Genomic DNA, 20,088 nt, shown 5'->3' with positions numbered 1-20,088 from the left:
TGTTGCAATCCTGGGGGGCTGCCATCTAGCACTTCAGGGGAGATAATGCCCTGTGCTTGATCTTTCTCCTGGTCCTTCGATCTCTTGGGCATCCCATCTGTTCCTTACAGGTGATAAAGCTAACAATGACAGTGAGCATTGTATGCGGGCCTGAAGGGAAGTAAATAGTTTGATTAAAAACATGATAGTTTCATGAAGGAAGTAATCACGATGCATTTGTTCATTCATATTTATGTATTGTTTTTTTTGGTTTCTTCCGTTTGTAAATGAGAACTTATTATATTTGTCTCACTTTTGATAATATACACTGTAATATCCATTATTTTCACTGCTCAAGGAACTATCATTCCAAATGGCAATTTCAGTAGTGTATGAGCACATACATATTTCAAACACCATGATTTTCTTTATACTTAATGAACTCCTTGGCAGTACTGTGGTGTCACTGTAAGCACTGCAATCCCACTCTCAGCTAGATCACATTCTGTATGGAGTTCACAAGTTCATGTCGGACTCTTCTGGGATTTTTATTGTTCTCTCAAAATTCAACCACAGACTTTTATTGTGACTGGTTATTGTGGTCCCCATATGCACTAGCTTGTTTTGTGGGTTCCTTGCATGTTACTGACATCCCATCTATTGCAGGCTCCCTTTAGACGCCATCTTCTAATGACCGCAAATTTGATAGATTAAGACCTCTTATGTATAAATATTACATTTTTATTCGCCTTTGCAGGTAACAAGAACTTCTTCTGAAAGTATCACTTCTGTGCCAGCATCAAACACTTCAGGATCTCCAAGCCGGATCATTTATGTGAGTACAGTGAGAAGCATTTTCCTTAACTGAAGCCATAAAACCATGTGCAAACTGTATGACTATGGCAGTGGAAGGGGTTACACTGGCATCAACAACAACAATAACAACAACAATTCATTTCTTGTATAGCCCAAAATCAGATAAGGAATGCCTCAATGGACTTTAACAAGCCCAATGTTTTGACAGCCCCAAGTATTGACTTCTTAAAAGAAAAGAAAAAACTCTCCCAAAAAAACTTTATAGTAAAAAAATGCGCCAGGTAACCAATCTCTGGTCTTTTTATATAAAGGCAAAAACACAGAACACCTTCTGTGCATCAAATCACTTTTCTTTCAGACTACCAATTGGTATTCCATCATGTAACAAGCTTTTTCATGGTTATTTATGACCCTGCTCTTAAACAATTTACTTTAGTAGAATCTTTTTGTAGATGTTTTTTTCTTTGGTAATCCTGACAAAGGTAAATATTACTTTACAGAGGAGATGGAAAAGTGTAGTTTAATAGATTGTATTATGTCTGATCAGTTATCCAGGATCCTCACAGGTGGCGCAGTGGTAGTGCTGCTGCTTTGCAGTAAGGAGTTTGTGGGTTCCCTTCCCGGTTCTTCCCTGTGTGGATAGCGCTTTGAGTACTGAGAAAAGCGCTATATAAATGTAATGAATTATTATTATTATTGTCTAAGGCACTTTCAATTGTTTAGCTAGCTTTAGCTTATATTAAATAACAATGGCATATATTTAATATTTCATATGAGTGTTCCTCAATAACTTTCATACATTCCGAAACTGAGTTCACTTTCTCTTCCAAGCTCACTAATTCATAAATGGTTACTACCTAAACATTTTTCTGGGGTACATGGTAGTCTAACCTGTAAAGCCTCTGCATCGGAAAATTCACAATCTTTCAATTCAAAATTTCTTGTTATTTCTGCAAAAGGCCTTTTCACTCCCTTTGCACTTTATTCATTCCCACCAAAGATGGATCCTAACTCCGCAAGTCACTGGACCTGACAAGATATTGGGCTCCCTCCTGCAACCCCTGCCACCAGCCAAGACCAAAATTAAAAGCATGTTGAATAAAAAAGGTGTGTTATTCAGCCAAGTGCTGTCGTGGCGAAAAATTGTCACCAAAAGGCTTTTACCTGAAATGAAGGCTATTAGGACTCAGAGGATAGGCAAACAGAGTTTATAGCTTTATTGCAATAAAACAACAATAATAACACGGACTCAACCCAATACAGCCAAATTGGACTGAGTGCTGCACAGGCCAAGAATCACAGTTTATAGTTATTTCTTATCTTCCTGACCTCGCTCAAATTAGCTCATTCTGCACCTGTCCAGCCGGTACCTTGAGTTCTCATGGGAACCATTATTATCTCCTAATTTCCTTCTGCAGCTGGCCACCGGTATTTTTACTGTCCATTGTTCATTTTTATTTTCTGTTTTTGCCAATTTTGGTTGGTCTCGGCCGGGCAGATGTTCTTTCTTCCATTTTTGGGCTTTCTCTTATCACTTCCCCTTCCTTGGCTTTCAAGCTACTGTATACTTGGTGGCTTAAAGCTAAGCTTTAATTAAAAAGAAATATGACATGTGCTTTTATTTAATTATCTGCTTGACAGGCCTGACTTGCATTAATATCTGCACTAAGGTTAATGCTCATATATTTTTCTATATTTATTTATGCTAATACATGAATACACTAATTTTATTTTCCACACATTACATCATCTTGACCGCGTTGTAACAATGCATTTGCTGTTTCTGCTGACTCACTATTCCAGCTGGTTTCTCACGTGCCAACCCTGACCATTTTGTTGTATTCCTTGTTTTCTGGCCTTCCAACAACAGGTGTTCATACCCCCCCTTATTTTGCCCTCGATAGTTTTTGTGCATCATTCTCTTCCTGCTCTATCTTTCTAAGTTTCCCAATATTGGTAATTTTGCTTCAAGCTTAACTAAAAAATGCAATATGACTAATGTCTTTATTTAACTATTTGCTTGACATATCTTATTTGCTTGTCATGTCTAATTTATGCTAAATCTAATGCTGCAGAAGCTGTTAATTACTTTTATGTTTATTTATGCTAATACATAAATTTTACTTTCCATAGTGCCAATATTTATTTGTATTCATTAGACATTAAATACAATATTATAACTTCATTCTACTAGGTGAGCAGGCAGCATATACTACACAATATACACAACAGTAATTTATGTTAAGATCAGTGTGCCTCACGTGAAAAGCTAGTGACAGGGGAAAAACAAAGTAATCTATGCATGCTATGTATTTAATAGTAAAATGCAAATACAGTAAAACCTTGTGAAAACACAATAACACAAATTACAAAATAATGCAATTGAACTCAGACTGCTTCGGTAAAGCTGAGTGGTTCTGAATTTTGCTGACATGCTGAAGCTACTGACATGTTCAAACTGTGCTCAGAATATACAGTACTGCCGCTGACAGTGAGGTATATAACTTAATAGCTGTTATCAGGTCGAAATACAGTAGAAAATGTAAATATAAAAGAAATTTAGAATAATAATTAATAAATCAGTTGTGCTACCATATAGTGGAAAGCCCCATATAGTTTATGGTGCTGCGAGTTTACAAGGTCACAGAAAGACCTCTGGAATGGCAATATCACCTAAAAATTGAACTTTCAGGGGACCCAAGAGCCTTACCACTGCACCTGGGTTCAACTTCCAAGACTCCATTGATTTAATTGTCACTTGGACCCTCCTGACCAGTGAGCCACTGGGAATGGGCATGTGAGGCCAGTGCAGGGATCCATGTATGATTCCTACCCTCACTAGATCAACAGTGTGCCAGTATATCCTTACATTATGCAGACTTTCCTGTGAAAGGAGAATCTCTAAGAAGGGCCTTGTTGTATGAATGCTAGTTTAAAGTCATGAGGGTTGGGAGTCAATCCCAGCAGCCTTTGAGCACAAGACAGAGAACGTCCCTAAATGAAGGTCCAGTCTGTTTCAGGACTGTATTTTCACCACTGTATTATTTGGTTGGAATGAAAAGCTTTCCTGTGTAATTTTGCCTATTCTTTTTCTTCTGTTTCTAGGCTAAACTTGGTGATGAACTTCTTGACTACAGGGATCTGGCTGCCCTTCCTAAAACAAAGGCCATTTATAATATTGATCGTCCAGATTTGCTCACCTACTCTCCATATATCACTTACCCATCTGATGACAGGCAGAGCTTCGGGGAGGTACTAGACTTTAAAAAATTGCATTTGGAAGGCAAATGAAAAAAAAAGATAATCAAAATGTGCTGTAACTTAGTTCAAGATAATGTTTAAAGGTTTGCAGTTATATTTTGTCTAGTAAACTTTTAGCAGACCAGATGTTCTGTTAATGTGTTTTCAAATGACATTTCTTTATTAATGTAATGCTAACTTATCTCACAAAGTGTGTTTCTCTGTGAATAATCATGTTATTTTATGAATACTGACAAATTCAAGCAATAGTTTAGGAAATTAGGATGTATTGTTGTTTTAGGATAGTGGCATAAATGCCTCTGCTTAGTCATAAACATTATATGTAAGTTGTAGTAAGATTCAAAATAAAAGATATTTTCTATCTTGCACAATCAACAATAAACACATAACACATTTACTTGTACCGTAGTACTGTACTTATGTACAGTAGTAGTGTTTTCATGTGAACAGTGAAATTCTTATATGATAAGCAGGAATGTATTAAAATGTGTAACTTTATCTTATTGAGTAGAAAATGCAATGAATCACAACCCGGTGCGTCACAGAACAAAATAAACATGACATTACAGTATTAAATATATAAATTATTACAATAAAAATTAAAAATAACAAATGTAAAATAAATGAGATGATTTGTCTTCTTGGAAATACCTTGAGGATTTCACAGAATATTGTAAGTTAGTTTCTTAGTAAATATCTGTTTATGCTGAAATTAATTTAATGGATTCTTCATTTGCTAACATTAATTGATTACCAGTTGCAAGTGTAAAATTGGGACGTAATGACTTGATTATGAGTACAAATGTGTGACTGCAGGTGGATACAGTTTTGTCTTAGTAATGTAGATAGCTACAGGCATGTACATTTACATTACCATTTATTTATTTAGCAGACACTTTTATCCAAAGGGACTTACAAAAGAGCCAAACTAGGCATACATTTAAAAATGCTGTAAAGAGCTTATAAATACTAATGACTGAATGTACAATTCATTTATGCTTCTATTTGTAGGTGTATGTTGCATTTGAACTGTATGATATTTTCCTCCACATGTCAAACTTGTGAATACGTTAAGTTGAGAGAAGACTGTAAACTGGCCCTGTATGAGTGAATGTGGATGTGAGTGTGAACCAAGTGAAATGGTTGACTTATCCAGGCGTGGTTTTTCACCTATCACTGTTGGGCAGAATTTAGTCTTTCTATATCATTGAATTGGATAACTAAATGCAGTGCATGAACTGTACAGTATGTAAAATGCAAAGATTCAGACTCACTTACTGACACACTAACCAAGAAAAGCACTGTTTCCCATTCAGTTAAAAAGCTGAAATTTGCCCCAAAATTAACCAACATATGTTTTTGTTTATACTTTTTATCAGTATTTATTATTATTAAGCTAACAGACATGTTCTGCAGTGTTCTTTAAGCAAACAAAGAACACAACAGAAGAGATTAACAGGCCACGTGAATAGCACCACCACCCAATAGGGTGAACGTATGACTGAAGAAGGGGGGGCATCCTGGACAGGAAAAAAGAGATGTGTTTACATTGTGAAATGAAAAGAGAAAGTTTGGTTGAGGCTCAAGGAAGTTGCAAGCACTGCTTTTTGCTGTTGACTCTCGACACTCTTATGTGCATGCTGATTCTCATCGTGCTTATCCATTCTGCTCTGATGGCCTCCAACCCTGGGTCCCAGCATTGAAAACTACAAGGAGGACTGACCACCTAGCTTGTCTGTCCCGAAGCTTAAATTGCACAATACCTCAGCATCAGTCTTAGAGCGCAACACTTGAATTTCTAATGGAGAAGTCACAGAAATTGTGTCACAATGTAACAAAGCTACTGCTCTGTGTTCCTTGCGCTTCACATTAATACATAAGTGTAACGCACAGAGTACCAGCATTTATGTATATCCACTTCAAGCACTGTTTTGCATATATATTCACATATGCGGACTTTACAGAGAGATTACATGCATCTGATGAAAACATGAAAAGAAATACTCTACTTGAGTGAACACACAAGCAAATGAAAACCATATATTTCTAAAAATCATAAGAGACACCTTTTATTGGCTAACTAGAAAGATTACAATATGCAAGCTTTCGAGGCAACTCAGGCCCCTTCTTCAGGCAGATCTTGCCTGAAGAAGGGGCCTGAGTTGCCTCGAAAGCTTGCATATTGTAATCTTTCTAGTTAGCCAATAAAAGGTGTCATTTTGCTTGGCTTTTCTCTACATTCATAATGGCTAACACGGTACAACACCCTAGTACTAAAAATCATAATAATAATATACTTAAATTTCTCATTGTTGCTACTGATTAGCTTTTTCAATTCAAAAGCGTAAACTTTGCTGTAAAATTATGTTTTGCAATAACTGTGAGCAAAAGCCAAGTCACCAAGAAAAACCGGAAAAAACAGGAATTGATTCAAATGCAAAATGTTTTACTCATGGGCAATTGTGTATAGCATGTTCAAGAGTAAGCAGCTCCAGTGACCTAATCATATTATTATTACTTGTGTTTTGACTGACACCTTTATCCAGTGCGATGTACAACATTTATTATACAATTGGTTTCATTTCTCTTGTTTTCCAAATTGCAGCACAGGCAGGTGAAGTGACTTGCTCATGGTCAGACATTGTCAGAAGCAAGTCTACAGTAGACTCTGCTCAAGCCTTAGTCCAAAGTTGCTGTGTTAGCTCTCTGAACTTGGATTTTTTTTTGTTTTTGCCTGAGGTGTAGATCATTGACCAATTTATTGATATCTAAGTATCTTCAAATTAAATCAGTTTCTTCTCCAAAATTAAAACAGGTGTAAAAAATGAATTAGTGTAAGTTTGCTTCAATCTAACTAACACTAAAGAAAATTAGACTGACCTCAGCCTCAAACAAGTGATACAGTCTGATTACTAATTTTTGTTTCTTTTCTCTTTGTTTGTTTGTTTTCTACTTGCAATATTTTTATATTTTTCAGTCACCCCAGCTGCTTTCTCCAACACCTACAGAGGTAAACTTTTCTTCTTGTAATTCTTGTAGTTCCAGCTGGTTAATTGCTAGTATGAGAATCAGATTGCTTTTGTTGAAAGCAAGATTTATTTATTAAACAATACTTTTCTTTCACTGCCAGCACCTTGTGTAACAAAGACAGTCCTGTAGGCTGTTTTAATTTTTAACTCCACACAATTCCAGTCTAAACTGAATGCTCATTTTATTATATATTTAACTTCATAAAAAATACACTTTAATACTTCTTGTACTGAAATACTGCATATTTCAGCTTTAATTGTAATTTTAATAAGAGTGACTGTTATTTAACCTGAAAACTTGGGTGAAAAATGAGTTGCACAAAAGCAGCGGACCTCCTTATTTATTCCAGACCAAAAAAATAGTTTAATCCATTCTAATGTCTTCAAATAGGCGCCTAGGATGTTTGCTTCAAATAGGCGCCTAGGATGTTTGCTTGAGCCAGTTCACAGACTTGCCGTTGGGAGGTGCAGGGAAGTAGCAGCAGTGTCTTCACCTCACTGTATTGTTCCACTACACAATACAATAAATCATTTTTTAATGCAAAGTGTGAACCGGATGGCATGGGATGAGACATGGGTTGGCCATTAACCTGAACAACTGCATTCTTGGCAAACTTTAGGGAATCATCATTCCACTGCTTCCCTTTAAAAGAAGCCAGACTTTGCCCAAATTGAAAATATAAATTAGATGGAGGATTAGTGGTGACCTTAATAGATGTGGTGATGAGCTATGATGGCTCGACTTATATCTCTGTAGAGGTGTCAGAACGAGTCAACACCATGCCGCCAATGTCATACTGGTTAGCCATGTCTCCAATGTGTAACTGGTTGGAAACACAGCGTGGAGACAGTTTGAGACGGATGTTCCCCATCTATAATAAGGCCCAGTGGTTTTTTGGAATAGTTTGTGCTTCTCTGCTTTTACTTTGCGACCATTCTCGACCCATTATAACAGGGTAGGATGGATTGTGCATAATAGCCACCTTGATTATACAAGTAACCCACTAATAGATAATTATACAAGAGGTGGTACCAACAATTTTCTTAGTGAATGCAGGTTAGACTTGTTGTACCTATTTCCCACAGTTGTGGGAGCACAACATTGTGAGCAACAAAATGTTACTGGCAGAATCTATCATTGCAGTGACTTTATGCCTGTTAATAACAACCACGAAGTGTAGGGAAGGGTCAAAGGATTGGCGGTAAAACAATACCTCTCTCCTTGCGCCCAGCTACAATCCATTGGCTCACTGAAGCAGGAGCATGATGGTGTGGTGTGACCCATTTCCTCACATTTGTATCAAGCGGAGGAGAGGTGCAGGTTTCTTTTTGGGTCTAACCGATGATTCTGTCTTGCGGCAGGTAAGCTTAGGTATGGCGACACATCTCATCCAGAGCTCGTGGCAATCAGCAAGCTGTTCCAAGCACTTGACTATCAAGGCCACTTGATATGGCACTATGGCTGCAATGAGGCTGTCCATACTTTGAACATCAAGTCATCACACCGGCCAGGGATGGCATTTAGGAGAAAGTCGCAAGCCATGACCCTGACAATTTTCATAGAATCATTTCCCCTCAGCTTTAACCAACACCCAACTCTGCCCCATAAATTGAAAGCCTGGGAGTAGGTTGGCTGCTCTTGGTCAAATTACCACTCCTTACAAGCCTTACCTACCGGTCCAGACTTATCCCATACCTCAGCAGTACCTCGGTTTTAAGTTAGGTATGGTCCACAGCGGCCTGCACCTCGAGGTCGTAATAAGGCTGTTGAGCTGGCTCCCTCAGGAATTCGCCAGTATGTGTGCCCATTCTGCTTGGTCCCAATGATGACATGCAGAGGTGTGCTCAAATGTAAGGGAATAAGTCTCAACATCGTCATCAAGAATGTAAAAGCAACAATACCTGGGACGGTTCCATCTGTTGCTCCCGGTGGATAGCCCTACGTGCTTGAATATGTACCTCCTCCTAGGCAAGTTGAATCAGTTGCTCTCCCACCTGGATTCAGAGTGCCTGCAACTCCGCTGCCATGGCCTGAAAAGTTCTTACAACATCCTGGGACTCGTTCAGCTTACAAATCTTTATTAATCTTGCCGACTATGCCAGTGTGGAAGAGGAGAAGACAAAGATAAAAATTTCGGGTGAGACTGTGACCCTGTATATTGTAAAGGCAAAAATAATAATGCAGTTTTTCAACAAAAAACGTCCCTAAGGACGTGAGTCTCAGATAAAACTATCCAAGATTGTGACACTTTCGGTTAAATGACAGCCAGGAAGGCAGATGCGGGTCCAGGTGGACGTACACCAGAAGTGACGTCAGAGGTGGTGAGGTGGTCAGTCATCCAGTCTGTAGAGGGAGGAAGAGAAGAGGCATTCGAATACAGTGGCACCCTGTGGATTGGCAAGGAATTACCACCACCAGAGCCTTTAAGCTCTCCCCAAGGCACATGTGTGTGATAGTGGATCGATAGGGTATAGGGTGAATGAGGAATACATATAGTCTGAAGACCTGTCTCCTGCTAATAGTAAGTTAATAGTAAACTGTGCAGAGTATTGGTTTTAATGCCACTGTCACAATTGGAAAGTAAATTATCTACAATGATCTTTTTAAAGTCTTCTTCCTAGTGTTTGTCTCGTGTTCACCCGCAAGGTCCACTTTTCGACACAGAGTGATGTTGACTTGTGCATATCATCGCTCAACTGATCAAGCCAGCATTTCTTTATATGCCTGCATGGCTGCTTGTTCTGTGGGTGGAAGTAACCAACCGGTTGTTGCTGCGGATCACGTTGCTATACCATCGCAGGTGCACTTTGTGTGTGTTTACAGCAATTGTGCACTGATCGGTGTCCTTGTCAAAATTGCTTAATTACCTGTAATTATTTCAAAATTGATGTTCAAAATGATTTAATATCAGATCTTAAATTATTACCTTTAATTAGCCAAGTTTGACCAGGGCATGAGTGTTTAAATTCACGTAAAGCTTTAAAAAGTAATTTCTCTGATGATATGGAAATTGACATAATGTTTTAGAAAGAGAATGTAGTTAAGTAAAGATTATGCTTGGGTGTGTTAATAAAAGGTTTTGGTAAATTATAATCAAATAATATTCTAACCCATATCACTACAAATGTAGCACAATTGCAGAGGCTAAGACCCCATTTCCTTGCACAGACTGCATTAAGCAATGCAAACCTCCAGATGAAGTCTGTAGGATTCGTGAACTTACAAGCAAATAAAGAAAAATAGAGGTTTCATGGAAAAGCTATGACATAATCTAATGCAGTCATTATTACTGATTATCCAGCAATTGTTGCCTGTTAGCCTGCATGTTTCATGTGCTTTTTTGTACTGTTATTTTCCTTGATCATACTGTGAAAGAAGCTGAAAGACCAATGACCAAAAGAGGAAATTGAGACCAATGACCTGAGAACTATAAATAAATAAATAAATAAATAAATAAATAAATAAAGCTGACCTAGTGAATTGACAAATGGGGCTGCAACTCAAACATTTGTAAGTGGGATGATGAGACCCTGGAAAGCTCCTGTAATGTCCATGCACCATTGCACTGCACCTTATTAAGAAACCAGCACCATGTCAAAAATTCAAACAAATTGGAAACAAATTGGCATAACATTCAGAGACATTCTGTTACCTAATTAACTCTTTTGAAAATTGGAGCATTTTAAAATTTTGTTTATTTACAAAGACAGAGATATCACAGTTTTGTTTATTAAATATTTTTATCCTTATATCTATTCCAACTGAAGAAAGTACCTGATTGAGAGTTAAAGCTGATATTGAAGTCTGCCTGTATGTCCGCAAACAAATAATGCGACGGTACAACTTGTACTGGGGTTTGAATTTGCCACCAGGTGTGTCTATCAGATGTTTAAAAAAGGAAAACACACAAAAGATATAAGAAAAAAATAACCTCTGTCATGGAAAATTTGAAACAGTAAATTAATCAGTAACTGAGGTCACACAGAGAGTTTCTCTGTTTAAAGACGTTTAAAATCCACCTATGCTTTTTAAATTTGTGTTTTTGTAATTTCAAAAATTCTGCAGGCAGTACACTGTATTCAAGATATCTTAACCATAACTGAACCTTTCCCACAATTTCATGAAGAATACGTGCAACAAATTTCAATGAAAACATTCTACACTAGCTAGGTTGTTTCATGCAAATGGACAATCAGACATTATGACAACTGTAGGCGGAGAAATGCACTTAAAAAGCGGAATTACACACAGCCTAATGAGAAACTGAACAGGCTGACTGACTCGCTTACTGACACACTTAGGCAAAACATAATTATGTGGGTGAATATAGTAGGGAAGATCTTCTGTAACGATGTTCTATGGATTTCACCATTAAAAAACAACTCATCAGGACACAGAGACTTGAAGAAGTGGTTATGTAGGACTAAAAGGTTTTACTAGCTTTTTGTTGTCCCTTCAACATTGTAAGTAACCATTCCTAGAAGGAACACCACAGTCCACTGTAGAGCTTACTCATACACACACATGCACAAAGGGCCAATTTAGAATTACCTGTTAACCAAAAACAGACCTTTTGTGGATGTACTAGGAAAAGTGCAGTACTAGGAGAAAAAAACACATAGACATTGGGAGAATGTGCAAACTGCAACACAGTTAATAACTGGGTGTTGCATTTGAACTCAGAGCTCCTGGTCCATGATGTATCTGCACTAAGCACCACATAACTGTGACAGCCCATCAGTAAACCATGTGCTGTACCTTGAACTTTGAAAAGAATTTATTATTAGATGTTAGGACACACATTAGAGTTGCAACAGCCAGGTGGTTTTATTGATAATAATTGGTAGAAATATAGTGAATTGTGATATTAATTTGTTGCCTAATTTTTATTTACATTTATTACCTACTTGCAAAAAGTAATGTAAATCACATTTTGAGATAATGGTATAGGTGGAGGATGTAAATACTGTGCAGGCTTGAAGACCAAAGAACTCAAATATCTGTAGTTATTTCACTTTCACATCTGGTAAGAAATCTGTGTCTTTGTAAGATCTGTGAAAATGAGCCTGCTTGGAAAATCATGGGAGCACAATTACGGTATGGAAGCACCTAAAAAGAAATCTCATCACAGTAATTGTGATATCTCCCACATTTGGAAATAATTTTCCCAGTTTTACTTTTTTCTGTTTCTTCTGGCAGCTCATGCCTTTACATGAGTGCAGAATCTGAGTCATCAACAATAACCATAACTTCTTCCACACTGGTTTTGTTTTGATGATAATGACAGTAAGCATTTGATACCATACTGCAAGGAAAAAGAAGCTTGATATGCATAAGACTCAGTTCATTTTGCTGTTGTTCCTGTGCTGTAGTGGATAAAATCTAACAATTCATTATAGTCAACTTTTGTCAAAACACTTAACAGTTGTTTTGGCCTTATGGTCATTGATGCCGACTTTTGTCGACAAAAGCCTAGAAAGTGTTAAACTACACCTTATAGTTAGCAATAAGAATTGTATTTTTTGGGAAAACGTAATTTTAGGGTGTACAAGCTAGAACTATTCTTATGAAGGAGAGCATTGTAAATGGAATAATACATTTTCAGTTTTGAATACGATACTTATACTTTCAGTTGAAATATTTATCAACTTACTAATTGATAAGCGTAATAGTCAACAGTTGCAGACCTACAACAGATCATTTCTGTTTTACAGATTCTTTTTTATGTGGGCTATAAATAGGCAGCTATTTTTCATCATCCCACAGAAATCTAATTCATTGTCTGTTTTGACTGTCTTTCTAGGGTGATCAAGGTGACAAATCACCACGGCAGCAACGAGCTTCCAGCCCAAGCTCAACAAGCTCTTTGGGATACGGAAGGTATACACCAACACGTTCACCTCAGAACTATAGCAGACCAGGTACTTTGCAACATATCATTTTACACATTACTCTCAGATGGTAGAGCAAACCAGTCAGGATTTGTTCACAGTTTATTTCACTTTGTAAATACTGTACATAGTGTATTTGATAACAAATTAATAGGTAGGCCATAGCAAAGATAATGTTACTGTCAAAGTACAAACACAGAGACAAGTGATCATTCCTGCAAGGATTTCATGCTTTTCAGTCCAAGTCCTGCTTCTGATTTCTCAGTGTTCAGTGGCTACATATAATAATATGTGCTGTACTCTTTAGACAGTTCCTTTACTGTTAGCTTTATTATATGTCTTTCATTATCTGTGGCTTGTGACAGAATTTGGCTACAGTAAACTTTAGCATTAGGCAAATTTAATTACAGTGGTAGATCAACAATTTTTGCACTTTTTGAAATAAGCTATAAAGTAACTGAAACAGACTGTAGAAATCTTTCTAAATGTTACATTTTTGCAGATGTTTGCTGTGAAGCCTAATGATTTACTTTTTTATGTGAATTTGAGCGGTGGCTTTATTAATGCCCTAATAGTAGTACCACAGTATGCAGGTGTTAGCAATATGACTGAACTTATCAAAATAGCACTTCATGGAGTCACCTGCCTCTAAGAGGTCACCACATAAATGCATTGTGTTTCATATCTCACTGACTCTTTCTTCTTTTCCTCAATCATTCCTTATTTTGCTCAGAACTGCCCTCTACTGGCACCTGTTCAGTAAGCTCTGGCAACTACAGCTCACTTCCTCTCTATACCAGCAACATTTCTACGTTTCGACATAACTATGTCCCATACTTTAAAGGTAAACCTTGGATGTGTCAGTCCCGCTATAACCATCAGGTGACAGAGCTTTAGAATAGAAATTGTGCTGTGGTTAAAGGCTTCATGCAAGCATGCAAATGTTTCCTACGTTAAAGCTGACTGGCCTCAGCCTGCATTTATAGAACAAATGTTTTAGAGAACGCTTTTTAAAACTTGCATTTGTGCTGTAAGGACAATGCTTAAGGATTCTCAATAGATTCGACAAAAACAACAGAGATTTATGAGTGATTTCAGCGGCTAATGCCATTGTATAGATGGAAATAAAGTATATATTTCAGCAGCACAGTGACAGGGAGTATTATGCAGAAATTCACATTCTGAAATTATTGTACACATGAAGAGGAGGAAGCAGCAGGACCTTAATTTAAAGTGTGGTGCCCTTCCAATGTATCTGTCTTTTCAAAGGAAGGGCAAGCATGTTTATTCATACAAACAAGAGCTTCAGTATATTTATTCGTTTGTACAGTATATTTCCCATCTACAGAGCACTTGTTAGACTATAACAAATTGCCCCGTAAGATGAGGCTTGGCCATTGTAATGGACAATGTGCAGACAGATGGCACCATCCTATTATGAGTCAAAAAAATATTGAACTATTAAGTACCAAATAATTATTTTGTTGTGTTTTACTGTAAATGAAGTAGACAGTATTTTCTCCATGAGATTCAGGCTGGTGTGGTATGGCATTTCAGCTTCAAAATGCCTCTGTGGCAGGCTAGAATGCTAGCATACCAAAATAAGAAAAAAACAGCAAGCATCCTATTTAAAATGCAAAATTACAGTAAGTCAAAGATTTTTCTTGGAAATGTGTATGTAATTTAATGTAATTTTATATATTGTTTGGCTTTTTCCTTGTTAAGTACATACTGGGACAAGGGATATGGGATACATTGAGAGTTTGTTCTTAAAAATGTTTTTAAAATGGAAGAATAGCTCAAGTTGTAAATTAGAAGTTAAAGCTAAGCTAACAGGAAATCCCAGACTCTTTTTTATTGTCCTGCTAGTTTGGCATGGCTACTGACCTCAGTGTGGTTCATTCTGGCAGGCGGCAAGCAGGATCCGAATGAAACTAAGATGCAGTTCCTCAGTTTGCCAAATTACGGTAAAGCGTAAGGGAAACATTGGTGGGCTGGTAGTTAACTTAATAGAGCACAGAATTTGGCAGTCTGCAACCAGTTGTATCTAATATGTTTCCTAGATGGTTTATTGCATGTTAATGCTATAATCCTCTGCATGTGGGTGCTTGTAGCCTGTGTGTTTTTATTGAAAAATGAAATACCCAAATGTTTTGGTTGTTTTTTTTCATTTTGGCTTTTTTGTGCTTTGCTGTATTGTTTGTATGGAAACTAGAAACTTTCCACATTGTTCAGATGTGTTTTGTTACATTGAAAAATGCACATTTGGTGGCTTACATTTCCTTGATGTAATTACCTTGATTGTTCTTTGTAGTCATTTTTTTACATAAGATTTTATATGTTTGAAGACAAAAAGAAACTCAGTAATGAGTCAAAGGCATTTGTTAATTGTTATTGGTAATTTATTTGCATTTTGTCATTTTGGAAAAAGTCCATAATGTTGCTAGGCAGTGTATATTTGTGGTGAATTATTAATTAACCTTCACTAGTACTATTGACATTGAGGTATTCATTTTGCTTTAGTAACTCAGTCAAAACTTGCATTTAGGGACAAATTAAGGGTGTTATCATGCAAAATAAATTTGAGTAAGGGGAATAAGTAATTTTTGCTTATACATACGGTATAACTTTCCAGGAATTAGATGCTAAAAAGCGGAATAAGCACTCCATAAGAGCTGCACTAAGGTGGTCACTTTCAGTAACTGGAAGGTGAGTGTGAAATAAATAACTCCGTTTATATGGAATGGATAAAGGATACTGGTAAAATTAGAGGCCATTGTGACTTTTAGTGCCCAAACTCTCAATGACTTGTTAGCCTGTAGCATTCTTAGCTTCTGATACAATCCACCAGTGATGAGGTACCATTGGGGATGTTTATTGACTACAGCAATAAGATGATGCAATGCTTTTTGCCATGTTGCCTATCTTAACCCTAGCCAGTTATAACAGACACATTGGTTGTGGCACCAATAGTTCTTTAGAGAGACTGCAGCTTAAATGGGCACTTTGTATATTGTGTATGCTATTCTGTGTGTTATACTTGCCGTTCTTTCTTTCTTTCTTTCTTTCTTTCTTTCTTTCTTTCTTTCTTTCTTTCTTTCTTTCTTTCTTTCTTTCTTTCTTTCTGTCTGTCTGTCTGTCTGTCTGTCTGTCTGTCTGTCTGTCTGCTCTGAATATTTGATTCTGAAATGGATTTATAGTCATTCATGTCTAGGGTTCACTTTGTCTGTCTGTGACCTTCATAAGTGTAACAAATAATTCATGCAGTTTTAAGTATTTTTAAATTTGCTGGGAATTTTACAAATATAATTGAAATACAGAGTCAGCTGTGCTAGAAAGAGAACTGGGTCTATTTAGATAGCTGTTTGTTTTCTAAAATGATTATTTCTTTCTGTTTAAGTTAGCTTTGCCTGTATTATCTTTACTTTGATTTAGTATTCAGCTGACATTGTTTTGGTTGGAAACAATTCTCTAATTTTTTTTAAAACACCTACTTTAGGCATAATTCAGCAATCTGTAACAGTAATATCTCATGGGTGATTATCTTTTGTTATATATTTATCATTAAAAATGATTTCTGTAGCCAGCATTTATGTGTGTTTATGTCATGTGTGTAAATATCATTCTTCTCTAAATTCCCAACTTCAATTATTACAGCATCCCTAATAGCAAAATTTTTTTTAAATGTTCTGGTGTACTAGGGTTGATTTTTATTCAGCCAGCCCTCTGCATATAAAAAGAGATAAACCCTTGTTTTATTTTTATTTTTTTAAACCCTATTTAAAGCTGAAAGGATTGTTTGGTGCACTAAGACACTGTCGGTTTTGCCAAAGACACTGTTTACAAAGGCAAGCTCAAAGTCAGTTGCAGTCATAAATAAGCCAGTGTGCTCAGCTCAGTGGTGTCCTTTTAAAGCAGTGCAGAGTGGAAGTGGCAGAGGATCGGATTGTACTAGCAGTTACCTGGTGTCACAAATCTACTTCCAGTTCAGTAAGCTCACAACTGTGGAGGAAGCAAACAAACACCTTGCATGGCAACCATTTGTGATTCCTTTTACTTGGTCCCCATGGGCATATATGAATAATCACGCACTTTATGCTCTGCAACACCATTTCAAACACAGCAACATGGAACCAGAAAAGGCTCAACAAACAACTGTAGAAGACATCATTTTCAGATTATGATAATTAGTATTATACTGTATTTTCAGGTTCCTGTATCAGAAGTACATAATCTTCTTTGTGCTATGGGACATTATGGCAGGGTAAAACATAGACACAATTAAATTAATTAATCATTTTTACTTTTGCCTTGTTTCTTGTCTAGTCTTCAGTAAGTGTAGTTACCTTTTTCATTTTTTGGGTGATGCAGTAAGGCTTCATTTTTATTATACCTGTTGATAGATATCTGTTGGGAGAACAGTAGTGGCCATACTGTTCACATTTATTTGACATGTTACTTTTCAAGTATTCACATTACATTATTTTCAAAAGAAAAATGGTCATGTGAGAGGTCTGATAACTCATAACCCTTTAGTACTCAATAGTCTGCGCAACTATTTATTCTACAGATATTTTGCAATCATCGTTTGAGAAAACTGGAATTAACTGACACAGGAAAGCAAAAAATGTATACAGTGTAGATCAGTGATCATTTTGAGTAGTGAGAAAAGCGCTATATGACTGTAAAGAATTATTATTATTATTAGTAGTAGTAGCAGTAGTAGTAGCGTAGCCAGAAATTTGTTGGTTGGTGTGCATATTAGAAATTAGGTGGACAAATAAAGTTTCACCTGGATAAGACGGCTTAGAGAATGTGACCATCAGCAGCCGAATGAGGGGGATCCTCTAATAAAAACCCTGCACACAATGTTGGATGATGCATGCATACAAATTCAAAGACCCAGCCATTAAAAATAAAAATCTGTTCTTCTTGGCTATTATAGGAAGAAAACTAAACATATGGCCTATGTGCAAAAAATAAAACAAACAAAAATAAATAACATTTAACTGGCATGATAGCACCCACAATATAGACAACAATAATAACCTACGGTAAACAACACTATCAGGTGAATGTTTTTCTCTCTCTCGAGCTCTCGCTCAGTTCTACCTTCTTAACCTGTATGACTATAACAAATAGTAGGCCTATAACTAATGCATACTAAGGGAATAAAACACACAATGTATAAAAATAAAAGACAGACATGTTTTTAATTATACAGGATGGTGTTTAGTACTACAGTACCCTATGAATTATGTAAACATGTACAGCTACAACATCATCAGATCAGCTATAAATATAATAATGTCAGTATCATGATATAGTGAAAGTAATTCTCAGGGGATTTCAGAAATTCCATTTATTGTCAACATTATGACAAAAAAACACAATATTGTGGACATGTCTGCCACTGTCATCATTATTTTTCCTTCTTAATATTCGACCAGTTGCTAAGACACACAAGTTGTTCACATTTTCTGATGCTGGAGTAGATCTTTTTGTGTACAATATGAAAAAGAAAAAAGACAGCTGCACAATGCAGCATTGAACAAGAGCATCAAGGACTGATTTTGAAATGCTTTCAAGAATAATAAACCACCTACCTGAATCACAACACCCCAAGTCTATTTTCAGGCTGTATGCAAAAAAAATGCTTGATTGTATTTATTAATATTTAGTTTTGTTTTATTAAATAAATAACATTACTTAGCACAGCATTGAATTGCTTTTGTGATTACTTGTCGTGGGTATTTTAAATGTTAATAGCTGCAGCAGCTGTAGAATGCCTAGTAAAAGAAGGCCCTTTTTTACCGAAGCAGCTGTTGTTACATTATAGGTTTAAGCATCACAGCATTCTCAGCCCTTTTGATGCAAGGTTTGGAGAAGTGATCACTTACAGAAGCTAACCCAAAAAGCAGCATTAAAAACTCAGGAATCTAAAAATCTCAGAAACTGATTTCCTTGCAAATAACACACACACATAGTCCTGCCCTTTCTGTATTCATAGTTAGCTTAATAACGTGACAATTTATTGTCACTTCAATAATTCCAAAAACAATAACACTATAATCCATAAGTGGATGTTTGGAAGCTCAAAACTCACCTGCACGGTTCCAGTAGTTTCTCTAGCCAGGTTTATCGAACTCTGTGGATGTTGGCATGGCCAGCTCATCATTGCAGTGTGTGCATACGACATGTTTTTACACAGAGAGCTGTCTGAAATGCTTGTTTTAAAATTAAGGTTTCCATCAAGAAGTGTCAAAGGTGTCTCTGCCATTGCTTACACCCAGTAATGCTCACTCATCTGTAATTACATAACATTAGCGGCGGGTGTGAACTGTGAACAACTGACATGAACATGACATAGTGCATTGGCAGTTGTTTAATCACACTAGAGTAACATAAACCTAAAATAATACTAATTCGCTACCAATAAATGTGGGAGTGTCTGGGGCACACAGAGTTGTTTCCCCGGGAAAAATCTGAAAGCAACCGATTAAAGGGCAGCCTCAGGACACTTGCTTGCCAAAAGATCAAAGACTTACATACAGTCTCATTTGGCTGGTGTTCTTCACTCCGGAAATATAGGTATTCACACAGAATTTTCTTTTTCACATAGAAATTAAACAAATATAAGTCTGAACCAACTTTTAACTGATATTGACATGCACTGACACCAGGCTCGCTGTGCAAATAAACACGTTTATTTCATGATTATTTCTCATTACCTAATTAATTTAAGTAGACTTTTTAAAATATTTTGGAGTGTGGTGCCCCAGCACCCCACATTACAAACCGCCACTGGAAGTGATATTGTATTGTGACATTGTCCCTCAAAACATTCTGTAACATTCACTTTCTAGCCATATCTCTAACAGTAGTAGTAGAAGTATAAATATTGTCACAGTACACCTACAGTTAGGTCCATAAATATTTGGACAGAGACAGCTTTTTTCTAATGACCCAAAACATACAGCCAAAGCAACCCAGGAGTTTATTAAAGCAAAGAAGTGGAAAATTCTTGAATGGCCAAGTCAGTCACCTGATCTTAACCCAATTGAGCGTGCATTTCACTTGTTGAAGACTAAACTTCAGACAGAAAGGCCCA

General features: G+C 36.7%; 1 protein-coding gene across 15 annotated transcripts in view; it reads left to right on the top strand.

The window, feature by feature from the left end:
• The window catches only part of ablim2 (actin binding LIM protein family, member 2), a 209,424-nt gene that overhangs the window by 100,668 nt on the left and 88,668 nt on the right, over nt 1-20,088 (top strand). For 3 of the 15 annotated variants that reach the window (XR_007934926.1, XR_007934928.1, XM_028801896.2), the window contains 6 exons: nt 737-814; nt 3,901-4,047; nt 7,034-7,066; nt 12,890-13,007; nt 13,711-13,821; nt 14,888-14,944. Coding sequence is in view for 1 of the 15 variants with exons in the window: in XM_028801896.2 (XP_028657729.1) it covers nt 737-814; nt 3,901-4,047; nt 7,034-7,066; nt 12,890-13,007; nt 13,711-13,821; nt 14,888-14,944 (544 nt within the window). In the remaining 14 variants the exon portion in view is untranslated. The remainder of the gene's footprint in view (nt 1-736; nt 815-3,900; nt 4,048-7,033; nt 7,067-12,889; nt 13,008-13,710; nt 13,822-14,887; nt 14,945-20,088) is intronic. The other 12 variants (XR_007934938.1, XR_007934939.1, XR_007934935.1 and 9 more) reach the window with 6 other exon arrangements.

Source organism: Erpetoichthys calabaricus, chromosome 5 (assembly GCF_900747795.2).
Source record: "Erpetoichthys calabaricus chromosome 5, fErpCal1.3, whole genome shotgun sequence".
Classification (NCBI taxonomy): Eukaryota; Metazoa; Chordata; class Cladistia; order Polypteriformes; family Polypteridae; genus Erpetoichthys; species Erpetoichthys calabaricus.
Note: the sequence above shows the minus strand (reverse complement) of the source record. Positions and strands in the feature narration are given on the sequence as shown.